Here is a 20,517-nt window from a genome sequence, read left to right as displayed (position 1 = left end):
TTAATTAGAAAAGGGTTAGTTGTTGTTGGATAGCCTGTACTTCTTGAACTTTATATACTGAAATATTAATGTGCATAAGGACTACTTTTACTATACCATTTATAAGCAATTTATCTTAGAAATGATAATAGGCAAAATTACTTATACTCTTGAAAAAGGTGCTACAAAATGTTAATCTCAGCGATGCCATAGATTAAGAACCAGTTTTGTTCCCCAAAGAAACAATTAAGTCAAAGGTTCATTTTCACTTTTAAGCAACTTTATTTTAAGAGTGTATATTAATGTTTTATAAAACCAAGAAGACTGTATATTAAACTTTATAGTTTGCTTTCCTCTAAACCTTGGCAAAATGTCTGATCTGATGTTAACATTCTGCTTAAACTGTTTTCAGTGAACTGTATTAACCACGCTAACCCATTCTATCCATTGTATACTGCAAAAAAAGTGAGTGCAAGACATTTTGACCCGGTACTAATAACTTATGGTCATTTTATAATAAAAAAAAACTCCAAAAGATCTAAACTATAGCCAGGGGCGATTCTAGGATTTTCATTTAAGGGGGGCGCAGCCCCCAGTGAGGGTATAAATGGTAAAAAATAAATAAACAAAATAAACGTTTGACTAACAGGGTAGGATGGTAAACTTATTGCAGCATTCCACTGTATTGCATAGATGGGTATAACATTTGATTATGAACAGGCCAAATACGAGTCTTCCTTATCACACACACACACATAGCTGTTTACTGTATAAATACAAAATTTCACTATTTGCATTTCTAGTACAAACCTCTTTCTATGTTCAAGTACAAACAGAAAAATGTAACCAGAAAACAACATATACTGTAACTTCAAACTTACATTGACTATCCATATTAGCAATATAAACAACACATCTATGAGGCTGGAGTCAGTTAATGCCACATGCACTGTAACATGTTTTATATTAAAAGTTAAGTTTTCAAATGAAAACAGCAACAACATGATTGTTTCATAAAGAAGACTATACTTTCATATGTGTTAAGGGCTTCATTTTCGTTGGAAGAAACAGCTGTGGTGTAATGAGGGGTGAACGCTGCGAAAACTTGCAGTAAACCTATTACTCCCCCATGACATTTTGTAAACTGTATTACTGACAAAGAACTGCACAGATGCAGATGTTATAACAATCTATCGAAAAACACACACCTTGTCTTGTCCTCTGATCCTCGCTCTGCGATGCTGAAAGACGGGGAGGAACTGAAGTCTGCCATTTCCATATTGATCACAAATTTGTGTACAGTTTATGGAGAATCGCAGAATTTTTAGGGGGGCTGAGTAGAAATGTTAGTGGGGCTAAAGCCTCCTTAAAAATGGCCTAGCGACGCCCATGGCTATAGCTGAAGAAAACTAACATTAAAAATTTATGCACAAGTTATTTGGTGATGAATCTTTCCCTTAATACTACATCAACCGACCTTCAGTCTACAAGGTTGAATAGTAGTAGAATCGGTGGGTTTTCTGAGTACCTTAATGTACGTAGAAGCTTGCTTTCCTCCTGTTCATTGACTGGTTCACAATGTTCTGGTAGGAATAAAAGAGTTGTGTCAAACCCAGTACTGGTTTTGTTTAAGGGGTGGTGTCGCTGGGGAACACTGCTGGACAGAATTTGGGTCAAGTGGACTCCATGTGCAAAGGAGAAACGGCGACACAGCTCGTTCAATCGCAGGCAACAATGCTCCGCCGTGTACGGTGTCCAAAAGAGGGCTGCCGGGGCAACTCGGAGTAAGTGGAGTTACTATTACAGAGGGAACGGTGAGACTTCTCTCAGGTTGACCCAGATATGGGCTTCTGGCTAAAATGTCTTCTCCGGGGTTCTCCGTCAGATCCTGGATCATTGCTGGGTGGGCCCGCTTTTCCCTGCGGTGCCGGAAGACAAGAATGAGAACCACAAGGATGACAATCAGCAGGAGGCAGGCAAGAAGTGGAAGAATGATAAGCAGTGGATCAGACGCAGGTCTTGGTAGGGACTCCATTCTGACTAAGGTATTTTTTGGAGAAGGACCCAGTTTACCAATTGTAGTACGGGAAACGTGTGGAATGGTGGATCTGCTTCGTGTGTGGTTCCCCCAGCGGTTTCGAGGTTTCACCTTGGCAGCCGTTCTGTGGGGTCTTGTTGTCGGACCAGTATGAGATGGAGGGTACATGGGTGACTTCAAATTTGTTGTTCTGTTAAATGTCGGCAACCTGGTTGGCCACAGAGGTGGCTCTGAAAGTAGGTGCTTTCCTGTAACAGGGTCATAGGGTAATACCACATACACAAACTCCCCCACGGCAGGCTGAACATTGGCCGCCTTCAAAAGGAAAACAAATGAGTCACTAAGTGGATGGAGCACAGTGACATTGTGCCTGCCTGCTGTTGTGTTGCCATAAACGGCAGTGAAGTTGATGTTTTCCTCAATGGCCACTCGTCCCTGTTCCACATCCCTGAATGAAAAGGATTCCACTGAATGAGACGCTCCCCCAAGGCCAAATGTAACCTTGACTAGCTTGCCATGTTTCGGAGGCTCAAGGATTTCAAATACAGGGTCACTACCACTAAGGGAGGCCAATTCGGTTGCATCAAGGACATCTTTTCTGAGCTTCACCGGGATGCCGTTTGGGATCCTAACATGCTCTCCAAGATGGATCAGTGGCCGGACAGTGATGTTTACCACTTGGTTAGTCAGGTTAGTCTCAGATGTGAAGACAGTGAACTCAAAGCTGTCCTGATAGGACGACGGGTCAGTCATGCGATACAACACTATGCCAGTGCGCAGGTCCTCTTGGTCAAAATGTGTGACTGGGTTTTCCATAACTATGAGAGTCCCGTGACTTGGTGGGGTCGTAACTAAATACTTAATGTATGCGTTTCTCTCATTGGCGACTGCAGCCAGCTGCTCAAGTGTCAGAGTCACTGTCATTTGACCTTGCAACAGAGTCAGTCCAGTATTGTTGACCACAAGGATGGTGATATTCTCTACCTCCACACTGAAGAGCTTATAGAGTGGTCTGTGAAATCCATCAGTGATATTGAGGTAGATTACCCCTGAGGAGGGTTCTCCTTTTTGAATGAAATGCACCCTTCTATCATTTATATCAGCTTGGGTAAAAGTAACAACAGACTTATTCAGTTGACCTTTGAAAGCAAGGAATCCATTTTTGGGCTTGCCGATTACTGTATAATGAATCTCTTGAGGTGGGGTGTCCTGGTCCTCCACATAAAGATATTCAGGGTCTAAGGTCACCGTGTCCCCCCAGACCACTTTGAGTTTGGGGGTTCCTGTCTTGAGCACGGGAGGTTGATCATTAACAGGGGTCACAGTGATATTAAACAATTCGGATACCACATGGTCTGCATTCTGGGGTCGTTCAGCAGGCTTGCCTCTGGGGTTTAGCCACACGTCAAATGTAAAGTTATCATGAGTGGTCTCCGAGTCGTCATGTACGTATATGATTCCATGCTTGTGGAGGTTGAATTGTGAGAACTTTGATCTTTCATGGGTATGATTCCATTCACCGACAACAATTGTACCGTGCTGCGGCGGAGAAGTGATTTCGTACCAGACTTCATAAAAGTGCTGTTCTGCGTTATCTAGCTTTCCCAAAAGGTTGGAGGCATCCAGCTTTGATTCGTCTATGAGAACACTACTACCCTCAGCGACAACAGCACCTAAATAATAAACACAAATTAATGTTGTTATAAATTAAATATATGCATTTTAAATAGGACATATTCAAGTATTAATAAAATAAATATATATATATATATATAAAAAATGAGCCTATATAAACTTTGTTTATTATAATCATCACATATTACATATTAAAGGGATACTTCACCTAAAAATGAAAATTCTGTCATCATTTACTCACCCTTAGATCATTCCAAACCTGTATACATTTCTTTGTTTTGCTAAACACACAGGAAGAAATTTGGAAGCATGTCAGAGCTCACCCACCACTTACTACAATTGTCACGGTTCTCAGGGTGAGACACAGAGACAAGGACAGAGGACCCAAATGCAGACAGCGGGTAAGGGGTTAACACAAACTTTAATAATAACTAAAAATACAAAACAAGGACCCACGTAGGGGAACATAACAAAACATAGCAACACGGACAGGAACTAACTAGACTGAAAATAATAACATTTGACATGAACACTGTAAACTAAACTAACTACACAACAAGAACTCACCACAAAGACAAACACGACGCAACAGAACAATGATCCAGCACGAGACAGAAGACACAAGGGCATTATAAAGGGGACAAATCAAGAGGAAGCAGGTGCGGGGCATGAACTAATTAACAAACAATAACGAGGAGACGAAAGGGCGGGAACAGAGACGCCACACTGGAGAGTGGAAGACCAACAGGGACAAAACGTCACTCTCCACATAAAACAAGAGGTTCTATCATGGTTCTGCCACTAGGTCAAGAGAAGCAAGACAAGGTGGGGCAGAACCATGACAACAATAGTATGGAAAATAAATACTATGGGAGTCAATGGGGGCTGAGATTTGACAATCTTCCAGATATCTTCCTGTGTGTTCAGCAGAACAAAGACATCTACACAGGTTTGGAACAACCTGAGGGTGAGTAAATGATGACAGAATTTTCATTTTTGGGTGAAGTATCCCTTTAAATTTCTTCTAGAATGGGACTTTTCTTATTCTTATATTAGTTTAAGTTTTTTAGTTCTTTTTATAAATCTTTTCCCATTATATTTTGATACAGTGAAGTCAGCGATATTACCAGTGTTTGCATGAAGCGCACTCGTGTGCTCTTTGTCTGTATTTTCATAAGAGATGTGGATATTAAAGGTGTGAGCTTGCAGAGATGATGGAGGGCAGGAGACAGTGAAGGTGAAGGAATCTGATGCTGCCCATGCAACAGGTTCAGTCTGTGCATACAGTACAGCTTCTTCTTTCACCTAAAACAAGAGTGACAATGAGTCATAAAATTCCACCAAAAAAAGTCACATTTATTTTAGTTGTCGTTTGCTATCTTTTTTGTCCATACTAAAATATAATTTTAAATCAGAAACAGTGGCTCCGGAACAACTTTTCAAATGACCCAGAGGAATATTTTTTGCTCAAAGGTCGCTCTAGATACACTGAATCCTCAGTTGTGACTTACGTACACTGTAAAACACTGATTGTCAAATTAGATTAAACATTTTGTGAAGTGGTTGAGTTTATGTAACTACGTTTGATGAGTAGAAGTAATGTAAAGCCTCTGACAAAATCTGAAATAGTAAGTTGAAATGTAAAGCCGATTTTAACTTAAAAATGTACACTTACAGTATATTAACTTATTATTACACAGCGCTCTGAAACACTTGATTCCGACTGGCTAGTCGCAACATTCCACATGTGATTTCCCGATTACAAACGCTCAAACAATTGATCATAACACCAGGTCATCTGGGTTATTACACAAATTAAAATAAATATGAGATTATTTTTACAAATGATGAAACCAACATGACCTAAAGCGATTAGAGTTTATACCAGAACAGAATGAAATATTTTTATATCAGCCAACCAAATTCAGATTTAGTCGCACAAAAAACCCCAAGTTGTTTAAAGGGATAGTGCACCCAAACATGAAAATTCTGTCATGAAATACTCACCCACAGGTTGTTCCACACCTGTATACATTTATTTGTTCTGATGAACACAGAGAAAGATATTTGGAAAAATGTTAGCAACTGATATTTCTGGGACATCATTGACTACCATTGTAGGAAACATTTAAATGGTGGTCCAACGTGCCCCCAGAACTGTTTGCTTTCCTAAATTCCTCAAAATATTTCATTTTGTGTTCAACAGAACAAAAAAATGATACAATAATTGTTCATACTATGGTAGTCAATGTCCCAGAAATGTCCGTTGCTAACATTCAAGATATTCCAAATATCTTTCTTTGTGTTCATCAGAACTTATTCAGGTTTGGAAAAATTGGAGGGTGAGTAAATGATGACAGTATTTTCATTTTGGGGTGGAGTATCCCTTTAATAAATACTAACTGTACCATGGTTTGGGTGAAGGAAGAGATTTCTTGTGTGGAATTGTCCATTTGTTTCGCCATAAGTCTGCCGTATCTTGGAGGAGAGGTCACAGTATAGGTGATGGTGCGATTTGTAATATCACCATAGTCATTTGTGATTGCCAACAGCTCGTCTTCAGAAATAAACTTTGAAGAACCTGCAAAAGGATGCAGGACATAAATCCTCTGCACTACACAAAAGATGTAATATCTGTGACGTACTAATATCTGTATCTTTAACTGTTTTAATAAATCGGATGAATAGTCTCAGTATATTATCAAAGCCATGAATAGTCCATTGTCTAGCCAATGCCACTTGTTGTGTTTACTTATCTATTTCCATGTGCACTATGGTCTTACACACACATTTTATATAGTGGGTTGACTTTTTTAGTTTGCTTATAACAATATCTGTACATACAGTATCACAGCATTAGACAATGGAGTTGGAAAACAAGAAGCAAAAAAAGGGGTTAAAACATATCCAGTAATGAAATTGAACCTGGGAGCACTCTCAGCTCTTCATTTTTCTCCAAGCTTATGACCAGAGATTGAGCTGTGACACTGAAGATCTGTCTTAGAGCAAAGTTCAGCCCATCATTGACTTGAAAGTGAAATCCTCCTGACACGGCACCTGTCAAAACATTAATACCACAAACCTGCTATATTTCTACCTGAAAGATCAAGCCATCATGTCTTATGACTGATACATTTGGGAAGTACAATATTAGCAACTGAAAGGCACATTAAACTAACCACTATGTACAAACACCAGCTGGCCGTGATTGATGTGCTCCTGTGTGAAGTTCAGAATTGGTCTGGAGGGGGCGCTCTTCAGGGCCACATGCCCATTATTTGGTGGTGTGATGATGAATTCTAGTGTCTCTGGAGGAGAATCTGGATCATTAGAGCTAAGGTCTTCGGTAGTTATCTCTGTCACAGACCCTTTCCACACCTATAAACAAAAGTAAGGCATTGAAAACCAATTATAACACATTGCATGCGATCTCACTTTCTCTAAGGCAGTGGTGCTCAACCTTTTTGACTTTTTGAATCCCCCCATTGTCCACAACAATTTTAGAAAGTCCCCCATTCACAATTTCTACCCGGTAAAATATTCTAGATCTTGTCATAACTAGAAAGATATATTGATCTTGAATATCTTAATTGTTTTAGTTGATTAATTGTGTGTTTTATTTCAAATCGATTTAAGTCATCTTGAGGCCCTCTGATTGATAAACCGCTCTTTGGTGATGGAGGTTTCACATTTTTACTAGTGTTTATTGAGCCTCCTGGTGGTGAAAATAGGCATTTCAAGTCTAGACCTCCAAGCCATAGGATTAACTGGTATTCTTTTTATTTCTATCTCTAAGAGATATTCCTTAAATTGGTTTAAATCAAACATATTATTGTGGTGCACAAATTAAAAATGAATAAATAAGTGGATATAAAACCTTGTGTGAAAAATACAGGGTTTTGGAAAACCCACTGTCCGAACACCATTTTGATTCAAACAAAAAAGATGTATTATACTTAGCAGATTGCTATCACATTTTCATGTTGACAAATGCAATATATACTGTAGAAGAAAAAGTGTTAGTATAATTTACAGTAGCCATAATGTACAATACACATTATTAAAAAAAACTCACCTTGAGGTTTCTGTTGACAGTTACAACTGGGGCTTCATCATTTATGGGTGTTATATTGACATAAACAATAAAAGGCAAACTGTGCTTCCTGAGATCCGTATCATTGGCCACCACTGTAAAATTATCAGCCCTGGTCTCACTTCCATCATGGACATAGAATATAAACCCATGTTCAGCCTGTGAAGAAAAAATATAAAATGTTGCTCCGTAACACATATTATATATCGTTTACTTTATATGTAGTTATCATAATGACGCTGTAATGTTTATGCACAATTGTTGTTCTTTTACATCATGAGCTGTAGGTAATTCACCAAGTATCAAGTTTCTTTTGTACTCTAAAAACATCCAAACAATAGACTTAAAGGTACTGTATCCACCTAAGAATGAAAATTCTGTCATGAATTACTCACCCTTAAGTTGTTCCAATCATGTATAAATTGGTTAGTAGAATTTTTTGTATAAGATAAGATATTTTGAGGAATTCAGGAAAGCAAACAGTTCTGGGGCACCATTGACTACCATTGTCATTTTTCCTACAATTGTATCAAAGATGCCCCAGAACTGTCAGTTGCTAAAATTCTTCCAAATATCTTTCTCTGTGTTCATCAGAACAAAGAAATGTATACAGGTTTGGAATAACTTGAGGGTGAGTAAATGATGACAGAATTTGGATTTTGGGATGGAGTATCCCTTTAATGTTTGACTTTTAGTCAATATTTCACATAAAGTAATACTAATAAGTTGCAACAAATGAAACTGCAATAATCTCATGTAAAAAAATGAATATACTATATTTACTATAGTAAACTGCAGTAACATTCCTAGATACTTAAGTGTTTTTGAACCTTACTAAAATACTAGTCTTTACTACAGTTTTACTATTTATTATAGTAAGTACTATATAATACTCTACAGCAGGGGCTCTCAACCTTTTTGGCTCTAAGGCCCCCATTGTATTCAACAATATTCAAAGGCCCCCTTCCCCCTCACAAAAACTCACAATTTCTAGCAATAAAATGGTATTTAGAGAGTGGCATTGGCTGTTAAATGTTTATTCGTTAAAAATGGCCAAATAATAAGTAGTGTCTTGCTTTTTAGTTTTTTAATGTCTTACGATGCTCATTTTGTCAAATGTTCAAATATTAGTCATTTTGAGGCCCCCTTCGAAGTCAGCTGGGCCCCCCTGAGAACCACTGTTTACTACTGTTTACTATATTGTAGTAAATACTGTAGTATACTATAGTATTTTTTTCATGTGGGCTAAAGTGTCATTTGTTTTCAAACACAATAATCATAAAAGTAATAATTATAATTTTGAGCAACTTAAGAGTCATGATTATGCAGCCCTACATCAGTGCAGAGAAAATAACAGGGTGAAGTGAAGCTCACCTGAACTCTGGTGAAGGATGGAATGGGAACACCCGGGGTCCTCGAGTGCTCAATCTGACCATGATAAGGTCCCACAGTCACAAGATAAACAAGCTGGAATCCATGAAAGTGTCTGCTGGTGACTTTGATGACGTCTTGAGTGAGGGCTTTAGATGAACCCTCTTTCAGAGTCACATTAGACACCCCTAAAGTGATGTGCTGTGGTATAATATCCACTGAGACTATGAGATTGTACACCGTTAGAATGCTATTGGTCACGTCAAGCGAGAAAGAGTCATTAATGTTTCCATGTTTCGTTTGGACGTACTGAATGTGTCCTTCGTTGATATCAGCCTGTGAGAAGCTTATGATGGGCTTCTCCGGACTACCACGGTAGTGATCTTCTTCTAGAGCAGAGGACCGCAGAAAACCATGAGCTGGTGCCGTCTTCACAGTATACATGATCTCATGAGGTGTGTTATCCTCATGAATGACCTAGAACAGACCACACAAGAATATAGATAATAGTTCGCATTTCTTGGCATTATGTAGCCAAGTTATAGAATTAAATGCTACTTAAAGGGATATTTGACCTGAAAATGCAAATTATTTTATTATTCACACACCATCATGTCATTTCAAACTTGTATGACTTTCTTTCTTCTGCAGAACACAAAAGAAGATATTTTGAAGAATGTTGGTAACCAAACAACACTGACCCCAATTGACTTCCATAATTACAAAACCACCGAGACATATTCTTTTGTCTTCCAAAGAAAAAGTCATATACAGGTTTTGAACCACATGAGGGTGAATAAATGATGACAGAATTTTTATTTTTAGGTGAACTGTCCCTTTAAGCTTTTCTGGTCTCTTTTAGCATGTTCACAGATTCCAGATACTGTACATAGAACTTCAAGTACTATAAAGTAACGCCACTTAACATCGTAGATTTAATGTCTGCACGAGACAAACTCATAAATTATATCATGATTTTATAAAAGTAAAACTAACCAACCTTGAGGTCCTTCTTGTTGACTTTGACCGGTTTTCCCTCCTCCACCAGGATTGGATTATTGTGGATGACTTTTGGGGGCTGTTGATGGCTCTCAAGATACACCTTAACAGCCACGCTCACATCCAGCTGGACCCCTCTCACCTTACTGGTGAAGTTAAAAGAATCGGCCAGGATTTCGCTGTCATCGTGATGATACATCACGTAGCCCATCTTCAAGTCGTGCTGTGTAAAAGTATTTGTTTTGATGTTGTTGCGGTAAAGAGTCCCATGGCTTGGTGGTTGAAACACCTCAAAGACAACTTCCTCATCACGCCTAACATCTACATTAGTGATTATACTGAAATGATCCGACTTTAAGATGGCCATCTGACCTTTTTGGACCAACAGACCAGTGTTGTTAACCACCTTTACATATGGGTCCTGAGCGGAGACCTCAAGTAATGTCGATGTGTAGTGTTTTCCGTCCGATACGAAGAGGACAAACCGACCGTAACTCACCCCTTTGTGAACAAACAGCACTCTTCTCTCTTCTAAATCTTTCTGATAGAATTGATAAAGCTTGTGTGTGGTGTCATTTACAAGGACAAGCTCACCCATTGGGATCTTTCGTCTGGTATAAAGCAGGTCTTTGTCATCAAAGTCAGTATCGGGATCATGATAGCACAGGTCTTCCAGTGAAAGTAACCGCTGGCTGTCACGTACAACATGAAACACTTTATCAACAACACGGATGGGTTTCTCATCATTAACCAACTGGATGGAAATATTAAAGGTGCCCTCCGTGCCACCGGTCTTCGTTTTGGGAGAGTCAACAGATGTAACCTGGAACGTAAACGCATCGTGTGTGGTTTCACTATCATCATGGACATACAAGATACTTTCTTCTAATATATCCTGATTGGTGAACGTTATGATGTCACTGCTGAAGGAGGAGTTAGAGCGCAATATTTTCTTTAACATTCCATGTTTAGGGGTGCTGGTGATACTGTAGTGTATTTCTCCATTGATGGGTGTCTCTGAGTAAAGCATTTCTTTAGTTATGACCTTGCTCTCCCCTTCCAAAAGAGCAAGTCCATGATTATTTAAAACCAATTCATGAATATTTGCTTTGATACTGATTCTGAACTCAAGAATTCCTGACATGGCGAATTTCGAGAACACCTGAAAGTGAAACACGTCTCGAGTATCCTCATGAGGCTTTTCTGTTACCTCATATTGTAATTTATGATCACTAATGTCTTGTTGAGTAAACGTGGAGTTCTTTTTTAAAATAGTATTATCTAGAAACAGATTTCCTTTTCTGGGTAATGTCAACATACGAATGTGAAGGTCGCTTTCTGGAAGTCTTACACCTTTGGTGACAATGTGGAATTCTTGAGGTGTCAATATTACTCTGTGCTCACCGTCAGTCTCGATCTTATTTCTGGGGATTTTGTAACGAATCCAACGTATCTTCACGATAAACAACAATTCGTCCGTAGTTAGCGAGCTGACGGTGACTTTACATTTGAAACTGTCGGTGACGTTACTTTGCTGGGTCCCGTGGAAGGTGCTGCGATATCTAAGACGCTCCTTTTCAAGAAGCTTCTGTGTAAATGTAGTCGTTGGCTTCCACTGCCCACTAGAATGAAGTCTTTGTAGCTCTCCATACATTGGTGGCACTGTGACATCATAGCGAATCTCGACCGACTGTTTAGCGACATTCACTTGAACAGCTAGATGTTTGTTCGTAATACATGTTGCGCCGCCTTGGGTTACCTCCACTCCAGTGTTGTTGGTGACTTTGTGTTTCAGGGGAACAGCCATGATCCTAAACACCACGGTGTTGCTCACCTTATCTCCGTCACTCACCCTGAGAGCCATTCTGGAGTTCTTGACACCCTTGTGGACGTAACTCACTTTACCTTGCTCAAGATCATGCTGGGTAAATGAGGTCACTGGACGTTCCTCGACCTCCAAAAAGCCTGATTGGGCATTGAGGTTACCAAGGACTGAGAATATCAGATCTGTGGAATTAGTATCGGGATCAATGACCCTGAGGACATCCGTGGTCAAACGGCGTTTTGAGTGCTCCAGCAAAATGAAGAGACTGCCCTCTGGGAGGCTTAATTCGGGGGCGTCGTTGACGGACGTGATACTGATGTTAAATCTGTGCAGGCGGTTCCCTTTGAGATAACCGGGCACTTCCTTTTTGCTGCTGGTGAAGATGGAAAACTTGAAAAAGTCGAGTAGGTCCTCGGAGCCTCCATGGACATACATGACCCTGCCGTGCCAGAGGTCCTGCATACTGAAGGTGTTTTCCTCCATATCGGAGGCGACGTCCAGACGGAGTTGCCCGTGCACCGGCTGCTCTTGGATGCGGAACATAACCTGGGATTGATGAATCCCAAATTTGCTGAACTCCAGGTTAATCCTAATGTGTTTCGGCTCCAGTGGCGCACATCCGCCCTCGAGAATCTCTAAATCTTTAAGCAAAGGAAAATGTCGCTTGTCTGCCTCAGAATCTGTAGTAACTATTAATAGACTTGTGTTACTGGGTCCAAGCTGCGTTCGTGCTTCACAACCAACAGAAATATCCTTAGTGACCAATGCTCTCGGAAGTCCCGTCCTTTGATAATTTACGCGGATGTTTCTAAGACAGCCTTTGAATGACCCTCCTCCGATACGCTTAGCAACCGTAGAGAGCAGTCCATTCTTACGTACTTCTGCATATGTGTCAAAATTCACCCCACCGAGGTAAAGAGGTCCAGTAAGCTTTAAGGTACTGACATTTACGCCAAAGCTCGAATTGTGCATCTCCAAACCCACAGTAAACTGTAGATTCATATGGGACAAATAGAGTCTCAACGTATGCCATCCCCCATCACCGATAGCCATGAAGGAACGTAATACTGTTTTACTTCCACCTATTTTAACAACTGCAACAAGGTGTCCCTCTTCAATTTCCAGGGCAATGTAGTTACCGTGGCCCGCAGAGCAGTACAGAAGAATCCCTTCTGAATGCAACGTATGCAGTTCACATTCAAATACGCCTTCTTGCGGCACTTCCCATGTAGGCAGAGTCATGTACGCTTTGGAACTGAAAAAACTCATTGAGTCGTTCACAGTGGCTGAAAACTGTGGGCTGCAGCCAAGCGACGCTTCGTGAATCATTTTGTATCCGGCGTAAGGCCTAAGAGAGGAGAGGAGGTTATGTTCATTAAAGAAAACTTCATCCAAACAACCTCGAAAGCCAAATGTCTGGTGTGCAGAGAGGTATGGTCTATTCAGATCCTGGACACCGCCGACGAAAAGTCCATCCTGGATGCTCAGTTCAAAGTCGGACCCTTGCATCTTAACAGTGCTGAGGGAGGTTTTATCCACAGTAAGCGTGATGTTGTCATGATCATGATCAAGTTCTACTGTGTGCCAGGTGAGGTCATTCAAAGCAATGCTCTTGTCAGACCGGAGAGTGAGTTCTCCAGATCCAAGATCAATCCGTACCTGACGGAAAAATGTTTAAGTAGTTATATATATATATATATATATATATATATACTAAATTATATATGTTAATTGCTATTGATAGAAAATTCTATTACAGAACAGACAGATCTGTAAAATATTACAAGATCACACCAAAACTAGAGGTGCACCGATTGACCGGCCAGAGATCGGAATCGGACGATTTTTCGTATGATCGGCCCGACCGGTGACCGGCCGGTCAGTCTCACGTCTCGCCGATTCCAAGCCGATCTTCTGTTGCCCGTGATGCGGGCAAGAACGTCACAGCCGTCAGTACACTCAAAGCCGCCAGTAAACATGTAAACATGCACGCGCACAGCCTGTCTTTCACGGCTCGTTTATACTGGCATGTGGGTCCACCGGACCGCGAGTCTCTGCTGACTGACGCGCATCTCTCATGTCCGCTCTGCACGCGCGTGCACACGCATCATGTACTGTACAGACAAAAAGGTGCACTGTAGTTCATCTCTCGCTGCTCCGTCTACATGGGGTATGTATGCTAACAGTGATGCTATTAGCATCATGCTAAACTCTGACACATGCTAAACTCATGTTGAAGTCGTTCACTCTGTGTAAAACAAACGTAAATTCCACTCAACCTGATTGCTTGTCTTACGTTAAAACTGTGGTTATTTCACTTAGGTAAAATGACATTCAACACGACTTCTACTTGTTTTTAAAAAACAAAAAAAAAAAAAATAAATAAATCAACCAATATATGTGATGTATATCTGATTGAGTTCTTTACTAACACAAAAAACTGCAAATACATATACATCTTTAGAGTAGAATTCACTCATAAGGTTTTTAACTTTTTTATTGAAGTTGCAGCAAAAATCAACCCACTTCTTTTAATACTACAGACCCAAGATAAAGACAATTTATTTAACATTTCAGAAAAAATGAAATAAAGCAATGTTAGTTTCATAAACGGAAACAGACGAGAATAAAGTTGAAGTATTTTATTGTTATCTTAGACTTTTGTGAGATGAGTACAAAAATGAAAAAGGTAAATTAAGTGACATGTTTAGTTATATTTTATTATTTGTACTTCTTTTCAGTCACAGAGTTCTTCAATTTAAGAGTTGTTTGGGAAAGAGAAGATTCTGTAATTTAATGCAGCTTGGAGAACTGCATTTGGGGAAATTGTAATGTTCAATCATTTATTCAATGAAAATAAAAAAAATGTGTATTGAAGAAAAGTTAATATGGTTTTATATACAGTATACTGTCAATTATAGTTTGTGGATAGAAAATCGGAATCGGCAAAAATCGGAATCGGCAAAAATCGGAATCGGCAGGTTTCACTTGTAATAAAATCGGAAATCGGAATCGGCAAAGAAAATTGCAATCAGTGCATCTCTAACCAAAACTGTTTTCTGTTTTTCAGAATTTACTATTTATAGGTACATGTTGAAGTAAAATGATCATGTTTGTTTCGTTCTGTGAACTACTGACATTTCTTTATTTGCAATAATCTGCACACAATAAAAAATGGACAAACTGGTCAAAACAACAAAAAAACGTAATGTTTGCATACCTCGAAAACTGCGATACTGTTTTTGCATGTATTTAAGAATGATATGTTATTAAGAAAAAAATGCATTCATGTATCGCTTTCATGTATCATGGCATGCTCATAATATATAATCTTTTAATTAATTAACATTTTACTGTCACTAAAATGTGTTGAGAATACACATGAAAATGCACAGTTTTCATAAACTTAAATGGTTGTAAACGCTTTCTAATACACACCCAAGGTCAGTCTCTTATGAAAGAAGACACCTGGCAAATTTATGGCTGACCAAAAAAATTACTTAGCAGAAAGTTATTTTAGTCCAATTACCTTTTTTACATAATTTATATTGCAATAATATAAATTTTGTGGTCAAATGTGCCTTCTAGAGGCCTTTCCAGTGACATGTTTGTCATTAATAGAAATTAATTAATGAATAGAAATGAACTATGAAATGGCAAAAGTAAATTTAAGGTTAAACAACGAGCTGGCAAATTAGAATCACAACGTCAGTATTTCGTCAGCACGAAAAAGAAAACTGTGGTGCAAGTTGAGGCACCGAATATTGACAGAGATTTTTTCTGTCTGTAAGCGACAAGAAATCACTTGCCTTTTGTTTTTGCGTGTGGGTACCTGTCTGTTTTAAGCTGTATCTTACTATGACATGCATCCTTGTTACTGTATATGCAATGTTTTACAATAGTCCAACTATGTTAAAGCATTTAAAAACTGCAGTAATCTTAAGCAAAGATTGTATTCTTATACAATTCCTAACTCCTATCAAATTCCAAATCCCTGAAATAGAATGCATACTTAAATCTACACTGAATTTTACCTTCATTCAAAAAATGCATGTAAGTGAAATATAGTGTAAATAATAAACTATTAATGCCTAATTAACAAAATATATGGCAGTTTTATATATATGTATTCATGCACCATATAACCAAATAATAAGTTGTACTATTATCAAAACAATTATCTATGCAATAAACTAAGTGTAAATGCATAGTGACCTATGTGCTTTTCCAGTGACATCATAATAGGAAGATTCATTGAATCACCTGTATTCGGCCGGAGTGCAGCCCCACCCAGAGGAAGTCTGTCTCTCCAGCCGCCAGGAAAAGCAGGCCATTGGATCCAGATGTTCGAAACCGCACATGGAAAGATGTTTGACTGGACAGCTCGACAGTTTTCAGAAGCACAAAGCCATCTCCATAGAATGAAGCTGTAACGTTATGTGTTTTTGTATACCATTAAAACCAATACAACACACACAACATGATTAAAGTTTTATAGCCAGCACTTTTAAGGGCAACGGACACGTGCCAGAGGCTAAATACATTGTTCGGCTTAAAAACATCAAGACAAGTATATGATGTCATATACATGACATTATGTCTAGTGTAACTTGAATAACTTTGTTCTCAGTTAGGCACTGCTGTTGTTGTAAAATTGAGTTAACCAGTCACTTCAACAGCTCTGGGACAGCTGCCGCTCTACTGCCTAAAGCAGTTTAGACTAAGTGCTGTTGTCCTCCAATGCTTCATGAGAATTCAATTAATGCATTTTAATGTGCTGAAGGCCTTTTAAAAGCAGGACAGCTTCATTTGGAGAGCACTGTGTCAAAAAATTCAATAAAGTTAGGTACAAAGGAATGAACATGTATTATAACACTTGTGATCTCATGGACGGAGTTTTGAGAGATTTATTTCAATATTAATAGAGACATCATCAAAAGGGTCCCAGTTGTCGGTTTAGCTGGTTTTGCAACAAAACATTAAAAAGTAAAACAGATTAATGACATCTATCTTAATGCATGTTGTACCTTGTTCTTTTTTTATGGACTTTGTTTTTTTCAAGCACTGTGATAAGAAAACATCAGTAATGACGTATTTTGTTTACCTAAACTGACAGTGGTTGTGAACTTTTCAACATCACTGGCAAGCTGTGCTAGTTACATAAATAGGATTTCCTTTCATGCCCACATAGAAGAAATACCTTTATAAAAAGTATTTACTTTACAAAGTTATTTACAAAATTCTTAACACTTCATATTTTTAAACGTTTAATGTTCCTCCTTTGCTCTTCTGTTCTACTGTGTTGAAATGCGTTGCAGTTTTCTGTCTCTATGAGGGTATAGGGAAGAGCGCATCCATTCAGGTAAACAATATTAACTTGGACAGATCGGATTATATGTAATCCCATATCAGACATATGCATAAGTATCTTTGTACGGTGAGGTATTCATTTATCCCTCCACGTCACTCCATGTGTTTAGACATATGGGCTATGCTGACTTTGACTTAACCATGAAAATTATTATTACAATTATAAGTCTCAAAGAAACAAACAGTAGCCTCATACATTTTTAACATGTGTAATTAATACATTTGTACGTGCTTGGAACGTTAGAGTAATAATATGTGCACTATACGAAGAGATATTCTTTACTCACCTCCCCAAACTTGACCACCACTCAATGAAAGAAGCGCAAACACGCCCCCAAATAATTTCCACACAAAGGAAATGTGAATCCGCATGTTTTATATCGGCCCCATTCAAAGTCCTTCACACAACATCACCAAAAGTCCGTCCATTGCATCCGTCCAGCTGAAATCACTGTTAACTTTTTAAATCGCCGTCCTGTACCTGCAAGTGTCGTCGACCAGACACGTCACAGGCGTGTGACGTTAACCCCGCCCCCTCTGGACTTCAAGCCAGAGATGCAGGGAGAAGGCCAGTCTCTTCATAAATATTCATAAACACAATAACATTTTATGCAAAAATAACAGTTAATCTGTTCTTGTCAAATCAATATTTTATTATATGGATTACTTAGGATGGCTATGTTAAAGACAAGTAATTTCACAAAAGAACAAATAGATTTAGTCTTTTTTTGTAAATTGTAGTATTTAATAAATATAGCAAATGTCTATAATAAGCATAGGAATACGTAAGAAAATAAGTATCTAAGCTTATAATCAAAAATCTGAATAATATAGACATAAATGCTTTGATTTGAATGTGGTTATTCTCATATACAGTCAAGTCTAATCACTTTTACAATGACCATTAGTTGAACCATTAAAAACGGCATCATGTGTTAGCTTTGAGACCCTATGGTATAAACTAGAGAGGTCGTAAATAAGTTCCTAAACAGTTGAAACCTTGCTAATCGTGTGTTTTTTTATTCTATCCTTCAAATATCTGTTTTAGTAAAAATCAAAACAGATGTAACAATACAATATGTATTCGATCAACATGTTTTTCCTACAAACTCAACCTAGCGTTACAAACAAGACACAGGCATTAATTCTTAAATCCAGCAATAACATCAACATTTAGGATGTGCCTTGAGAATGGGTAAAAATAATTATTACCTATACCTGAATAGGATGTACAGCTTAATAAGGCACATTATAACATGTACATTAACAGTAACACGTCCATAGAGAAAGCGTGTGCACAGAACAAGAACAAAAAATATTTATGCAGACAATAACAACAAAATGACACAATTACTTATTACTTTTACTGTTCCAAATACTGGATAGTGTGGACCCTAAAATTAGCTTGCTCCACTTCCACGTTTAGAGGCAGCCTTTCTAACAAGTCAGAGCTGGTGCCCGGGAAGAGATCAGCAGACATACTGTAAACCACAAAGCTGTCTGAAAGAAGAACTAGATCATCTTCGTTCTCTAAGATGCCTATGATGGTAAACCACTCTCTGGTTCGAGGATGGTCAGGAAGCTTGATATAAATAGCAAAACATAACTCAGTCATTCACTTATGGGGTGGTTATGGCTTTAATATGTGTCTCATCTCTTGAAATCTAATGTTGTATGCAAAAAACTAACAGCTAGAATATAGTGTATACCTCAACGGATGAAAAACATGACGAATTCAATTTGGCCCTTCCATTGGGCTTGATCGTAGCCCTCAGGTGAGTGACCAGAATCTGGGCCCCTTCATAGAGTTCAGCCAAAGCTTCGTCCTGCCAGAGCGACGCCTCAATGAGTTTGTCCCCACATCTCAGGACGAGATCACGGACCGGGACATCTCCATCCCTGCGATGAATCATCCTGGAACTGGACAACTTCAACCAAATAGCAAAACTTTAGTAATGATTGAAAGGTACCCAGGTGCAATTATAAAGCATGTAACAATTGCAACCAGTTATAAAAATAAATAAAGGTGTAATATTCACTCACCTTTTCTATGTATCCATGAAGTGACACAAAGCTGCTTCTAATGAATATGTTGTCTTCATCACCCGTCATTTCATGTGAAGGTGGATTGAGAATGTTTCTCGCCATTCTCTGAACATCCTCAGCTATATCAAGAAGAGCACATCTAAACTTTTTAGTGGTGGGACCTAAAGAGATACAATTATTTCCGTTCTTGACATAGAAAGCATAGTCTTTTATTATATAAGCCAAGCACTCTTCAAAAGATGAGATGCTGCCGTTTTCGTGCGTCATGTAAATCCTTTCTCCGTTGGTTAACACGCTGCTGGATGTCGTTTTGTAGACGTTTATCTTCCACTTCATACGAGGCCGCACGATGTCTTGTTCGGGTCCCCACACAAACCAGCTGCACCGGCGCCGGGCGGCTGTATGGCCATCTGTTCGCTGACATCCTGAAAAATATGCAGAAAATACACAGAATAACAAATACGATAGCAATTCAGTATGCTAATAATATAACTAACTTACGTCATCGTTCTCTATGGAGACAGATCAGCCTCAATAATAATACATTTACAAAACACAATTCATAAATTCACAAACATTTTCCCCAAATGTATGGAAGTATTTCAATGCCATTAGTCTTTGAAGCAAAAAGCATGTTGAATTACCACTAATCAAAAATAAAGCTGTTGCATTACCAGTGCTTGCATTTTTAGAGTCTGCAATTCAATATGGTTGTATATTTAAGCTGTGAATATTTCAAATTGAAACATTTCACGCACAATTTCACCGTTAAAAAGTTCAATAATCAAAATTCGCCTTTTAAATTTCACTTAAAAAATTCAACATGTTATAAAATACAACCTTTAATTTTCGACAGACAATTTTCAGTCCATATTATTTCGGTTTAAAAATTCGCTTCCACAAATTCAGTGGTTCAAATTCGACTTGAAATTCAAAGTTTCACATCCGGGAATCCCAGGAGAAGCAATAGAGCGCCGATTCCGCCAATGCATGATCTCTACCTGCTGCCTGACCGCTTCACCAGCAGGTGGTGCAAGTCGCTTCTGACGAAGACCAAAGCAAGAAATGCAGATACTTTTTATATGTTTGCAGCACAGTCCATTCATCTGCTCGATTAAGTGAATTTATTTGATCTCATAGATCTCTTATGCATCATCAAGA

At 38.6% G+C, this 20,517-nt stretch overlaps 2 protein-coding genes across 2 annotated transcripts; both read right to left on the bottom strand.

The window, feature by feature from the left end:
- Positions 1-255: 255 nt before the first annotated feature.
- LOC130545991 (chondroitin sulfate proteoglycan 4-like) lies at positions 256-17,730 on the bottom strand. Its single transcript, XM_057321002.1, has 10 exons — positions 17,598-17,730; positions 16,204-16,367; positions 10,117-13,599; positions 9,120-9,593; positions 7,728-7,904; positions 6,832-7,030; positions 6,578-6,709; positions 6,061-6,233; positions 4,780-4,957; positions 256-3,690 (listed from the first exon to the last, which is right to left on the bottom strand). The coding sequence occupies exons 1-10, from the start codon at positions 17,680-17,682 to the stop codon at positions 1,586-1,588; spliced, it is 7,170 nt and encodes a 2,389-aa protein (XP_057176985.1). The 5' UTR covers positions 17,683-17,730; the 3' UTR covers positions 256-1,585.
- A 754-nt stretch (positions 17,731-18,484) lies between these two features.
- LOC130546607 (uncharacterized) lies at positions 18,485-19,757 on the bottom strand. The gene is made up of 3 exons (XM_057321970.1): positions 19,354-19,757; positions 19,020-19,238; positions 18,485-18,892 (listed from the first exon to the last, which is right to left on the bottom strand). Exons 1-3 carry the CDS (start codon positions 19,690-19,692, stop codon positions 18,674-18,676), a joined length of 777 nt encoding a protein of 258 aa, XP_057177953.1. The 5' UTR covers positions 19,693-19,757; the 3' UTR covers positions 18,485-18,673.
- Between the last annotated feature and the right edge of the window lie 760 nt (positions 19,758-20,517).

This window comes from Triplophysa rosa, linkage group LG22 (genome assembly GCF_024868665.1).
Source record: "Triplophysa rosa linkage group LG22, Trosa_1v2, whole genome shotgun sequence".
NCBI lineage: Eukaryota > Metazoa > Chordata > Actinopteri > Cypriniformes > Nemacheilidae > Triplophysa > Triplophysa rosa.
This window is presented reverse-complemented; position numbering and strand designations above follow the sequence as displayed.